This window comes from Haliotis rubra, unplaced genomic scaffold (genome assembly GCF_003918875.1).
Source record: "Haliotis rubra isolate DU_JTF1 unplaced genomic scaffold, ASM391887v1 Scf168, whole genome shotgun sequence".
NCBI classification, from domain to species: domain Eukaryota; kingdom Metazoa; phylum Mollusca; class Gastropoda; order Lepetellida; family Haliotidae; genus Haliotis; species Haliotis rubra.
The window spans coordinates 699,197-704,641 of record NW_025765647.1 but is presented as its reverse complement, the minus strand read 5'-3'; the positions used below and the strand labels follow the sequence as shown (position 1 = coordinate 704,641).

Sequence of the window (5,445 nt, the reverse complement as noted above, 5' to 3'; positions counted from 1 at the left end):
CATGTTCAATGTGAAGTAAAACGTTTAATATGGTGGGAGACACATAAACAAACTAGACACTGAACAATATTTACAAGATGACAACTTGTATAACAAAGAAGTTTTACTTCAGAGGACAATTTTAGAAACTATATGACACAAAGAAATTTACAAGTGTCAACCAGAATGTGTTTAAACATTTACAAATCATTTGGAACCACTTGTTTATATGTAAAGTATTACTGATCCTTGATAATGCATCTTGTATATATTGTCCTACATTAGTAACCACACCGTACACCTGAGGACAATGAAGAGTATTTTTACCTGTAAGATGCAGTGGCCAACAGCCTTGTCCTCAGGAACTGATGCCGAGTAGAAACTTTGATCAAACTCTGGCTGTTTATCATTGACATCCCTGACAGTAATTATCACCGTAGCTGACGATATCCGTGGGGTCTCGCCACCATCCGATGCAATCACTGAAAGTCTGGGTTGTGCTTCAATTTCACAATCTATCGCTGACTTTGTTGTGATGAGACCAGTGTTACTGTCAATTTGAAACCAAGACGTTGGGGTTCTGTCCGAAATGCTGTAACGTATCCGAGCGTTGTCTCCATCGTCAGGATCGGTTGCTGAAACCTTCACAACGTAGGTTCCAGGCTCAGCAACTTCATGAATTTCTGCTGTGTAGGTCTGCTGTGTGAAGACGGGATCGTTGTCGTTGATGTCCTCTATCCAAATTGTAAAGGAATAAGAAGCATGGAGAGGGGGTTCACCAGCATCCGTTGCAATAACAGTCAGATTATAAAATGGTTTTACTTCACGATCTGGTGGTTTTGAAACCACTATGAGGTACACAACTCCGCTAGATTCGTGAAGGTCAAAAACACCATCACCTCCAAGGAGGGTAATATTTGCATCGAAATATTCTTTTGGACTGTCAGGATCGGTGATAGAAATCCGTGCAACGAGAGTACCTTTACGAACATTTTCAGATATTTTACCCGTTTTGTTTCCATCTGATTGTAGAAAAGTAAGGCTGATGTTTGCAGGCAATTCGTTGATATTTTTCAAATCTATTTCCAAAGCAGCACTGGCTGACTGTGGGCTGGAGCCATTATCTTTGGCAAAAATGGCCACCCTAAAATTTGGAATTGTTTCGTAATCAAGGGGTTTGTTAACCCTGACCACGCCAGTCACCGGATCCACACGAAAATACTTTGCTCTTTCTGACTGCGGATCCAGATAGTAGGTGACTTTTCCATTTTCCCCATCGTCGTCATCGGTTGCTGCAACTTGTAAAACACTAGTTCCGATAGTTGTGTTCTCCGGTATCAAAGCATGGTAACGACTGAGCGTAAAACGGGGCTGATTGTCATTTTGATCAATGAGTAAAATTTCAAGATTAAGTTCTGCAGTATTTGGTGGGTTCCCGCCATCAGAAGCTCGTATCACCAGGTCATATCGTGATTGAGTTTCGTAATCAAGTTCCTTGTTTATAAGTAAGTCTAAAAGCCAATCAAAACTTCCAGATCGCCGTGTTTCTAATCGAAAATTTTGTTCATCGTTTCCTGAAACTATTCTACAATCCTGGATTCCATACATGTCTAAATCTCTGTCTGTTGCAGTACCCAAGGGATACTTGGCTTCTTTAGGAGCTCCTTCAGATATTCTCAGTGTCTGTGTCCTATTTGGGAAATTGGGAATGTTATCGTTTATATCCGTTAACTTCACTTGGACATTAATAAATTCATTATTACTATCCTGAACGTAAAAGGAGTATAATTCTTTAGTCTCTCTGTCAAGTTTTACTTTTGTATAAATGGTACCTGATGACGTATCTAATCGGAAATAATTTTCAATTTCCCCAGAAATTAGAAATTCTATTGGGGGAACTATGGCACTGTTGGATCTACCAATTATACCAACTTCAGTATTTGGCGGTTCTTCCTCTCTGACTCGAAATGTCTCTATTATTTGTTGTTGTTTTGACTTGGAGGGAGAGAGAGCAAGCAGAAACAACACAAGCAAACGAGTCCCCCATTTTCTCTCTCCCTTCTCCACCCTCATTGCTGGCGTGTAGGCACACATTGCGCTGCCAGCAAATATTACTTCCTATCAAATCTTCACCATATTTCTTAAATTTGGTCATTCATCCAGTTGCATACAGCCGCTGAATATTCACACCTGTAATATGAAGATTGGGCATTCAGTTCATTTACACCTGGTAACGGCGAAATGGCGGTGTCGCGGTACTTGACATTAATCTATAACGGAATACGTCGTCACAACATTCACAAACCGTCAGATCACTGCGAGGTACCACAATAACATAAATCCTTTTCGTATTCCCAGGCTTCCAGAATCTTTGTATGAGGCCTGTTGATAGTAGTGCACACAATACCGCAAGTCCAAATTACAATTGGCACGACAGGTGAATGCAGTCTCCACTCTGCAATTAGCACATGGTATACTTCCGAAACAACACAGTTTTCCAGTTATTTGTGCCGTATCTGACTTTACCGGCACTGGTCGTTTTCACGCCTCCCACGGGCAGGTATACACATTTGAGGTCCGCGACCTGCTGTAGAGGCCGAATGTACACACGGTGTTGTTTCGGGGAACCTACCTCTCTCACCTGTAAAAGCGAGCGAAGCTTGTCCCGTTTCCACGCCGCTGAATAAGTCCACAAAGTTGCTACACACAAAGTCGTGATCAAAGCTCACCCGATAGCCACGACTTCAACTTTTTCGTACTCCATGTGTTTTATGTCCACTTTGTGGCCAGTTGTAAAGAGTTCACGTTTCGACTTCGCGGCCACACTGTGGTATCAACACACAGCCTCGCTTTGAGATACACACTCAGGTCACGTGACGACTGCTTCGTGCTGTCTGCTCGAGTTGTGTAGCTCGCTCGTCTAGGCGAAGGGAGAGAATTGTCGGCCTCTTTGAAATCGACATCAGTTAGTTAGAGATGATTAGCAGCATGTCAAAGTGCATTGCTAAGATGCTGAGAGTGCGCGTATCGCATCCATCATCATAATAAGACATCGTTTGATGATTTAAGGTTGCATGTACAATTAATGTATTAATATGCCGTCACAGTTTATGTCACTGTGGTTACCAAAGAAATGTATAAGACAACCGAACCTCAAACAGACTCTTGATTAAAGGAATAACTTCTGTGCCAAGAAATTACTTCTCAGCTATCTTAACATGTGAAAAGCCTAGTCAATTTAACGTTTCAGTACTTCTGTCTTTTCACACAAACAACATATCCCACATGTGCGATTGCAGTGGATTGCGATTGCAAACATTCCGAATTAGGCGATTTTATATATTTACAGCCTAATTTAACCGCTTCCGGGCAATAAATGTGTTATATAATATCATCGAGGTATCATAAAGGTCGTTTCGCTCATTTAACAAGAACATTGTACAATTGTTTGTAACCTTTGGAAGCATTGTAATACATCTTCCAGATAGGTGGCTTAGATTCGTGCGTGTGAGCGACAGTGTTTCAATTATTTAAACATTATATAAGTTAGTTTCTTCTGTTCGTTGGGTCTATCAAACAATAACGACCTGTCTGCAACGTTATATCACGCGGTAAGCTTCAATCTTAAACATAAATCAGAACCAGTGCACGGATGCATGAACATGGCAAGAATTTATGCGTGAAGCGATATGAAACAATCATAATAATCGACTAAACGGACGTGACTGGAACATCAGTTGGTTCCTTTTTGCAGCGAATTGATATCACATCGGCGAAAACAATCGCCCACGAAGACCCTTCACTTCCGCCTAATTACGCCCTTGATTAGGACGTAATCAACCGAATCTATGCACGGACCCGCGCAAGTCGGCTGTTTAGATCAAGTGATTACTGTTCCAAAGGCCTCGTCTCATCGTCGACATCACATCTTGAAAGATGGTGCTACTAATGTCGTTATGGACGACTCATTATTCCCTGTACGCTTCTCCATATATCTGTGTCTATATTTCGATGAGTTTACATGCACACCCTGTCCAAAATAATACGTTTTAACTTGCTAGTGTAATTACGTGGCTGATGGAGATGTCATGATACGGCTTGTTACAATCAAAGGACGTTATCAACACATTCTGTTAATAACTAACTTAATAACCGTAAGTGGAATAATAACAGGTTAGATCTGAGTCACACATTGTATATACTTAGAGCACGTTTAAAACAGGTTTATATTTCGTATGGTTTAGACTGACTGACTGAGTTTGGTTTTACGCCGCTTTTAGCAATATTCCAGCAACATCACGGACGGGGACACCAGAAATGGGCTTCACACATTGTACCCATGTGGGGATTCGAACCCGGGTCTTCGGCGTGACGAGCCAACGCTTTAACCACTAGGCTAACCCACCGCCCCCGTATGGTTTAGAAAGACAATTGCTAAGGTGGTACAATCAAACTGTAGATCATTCACTTAAGGCTATTTTGTATTTTGTGTGTTTTTATTTTGCTTTGGTGTATTTGTTAACGCTGCGCTCAGCGATATTCCAGGTATAAATGAATGAAAGAAGAGGGGGAAATAACGCCTTGTTTAAGTTTATTTCTTCTTTCTTTGTTGCTTAACTCAACAGTCAGCATCATTCCAACTATACGATGCAGGACCTGACAATCCAGTGGTCGATAGCATGAGTAACGATCAACGCCGTTGGGGTAAGATAACAAGCAATGAACCCGGCAGTCGCCGAACCCGACCACCTGATCATTTGGCCTACCGCTACAGGGCGGTGGGGTAGCCCAGTGGTTAAAGCATTGGCCGCTTGGGAGCTATTCTAACGAGAATCCTCTCATGAAACTCGTTTAATTAAATCAGAACATGGTTAGGTTACATAGAAATAAAAGATTGCGTGTAACAGAATTAAATGAAATGACATTAAAATAAGCACTGCAAAAATGAGCTTGTAAATTAATTTCGCAAGTTAATCATGTTTGCAGAGGAACAATTACTTCTGACATCGTATTCCTTCCTATCTGAACAGTAACCAAGATATTAAGATATTCACAACAATCTCGTTACGATCTGTTTCAATATGTCATACCATACAAGTATTTCATGTTCTTGCGATTCTGCCGGGCCATCAGTACTGATTCAGATAAGTTTAAGTCTTCTAATGTACACCAATGGCATTCTGCAAATGTCAAATGGGAAATAATGCATTAATATTATTTGTATTTCATTATTCTTAGTATCTGTAATGTAACCTGAAGATATAATTATCATTTGAGACATATCAAGAAACTGAAAAGAGAAAATGAATTAAACAAATTGAGTATCTTACATCGTTAGCCATCTAAAGCTGGTATGAAGAGTAGCCACGTGGTATGGGTGTTCACTTGTAGTTCGGGTTCAGGTTGTGTGGATGTGCAGGTGCGTTGGCACTTGGATGAAGCCATACGTGTGAACACTTCGATACA

At 40.9% G+C, this 5,445-nt stretch overlaps 1 protein-coding gene across 1 annotated transcript; it reads right to left on the bottom strand.

The window, feature by feature from the left end:
- Positions 1-255: 255 nt before the first annotated feature.
- LOC124272249 (protein dachsous-like) lies at positions 256-1,587 on the bottom strand. Its single transcript, XM_046707411.1, has one exon. It carries the CDS (start codon positions 1,585-1,587, stop codon positions 256-258), a length of 1,332 nt encoding a protein of 443 aa, XP_046563367.1.
- Positions 1,588-5,445: the final 3,858 nt, after the last annotated feature.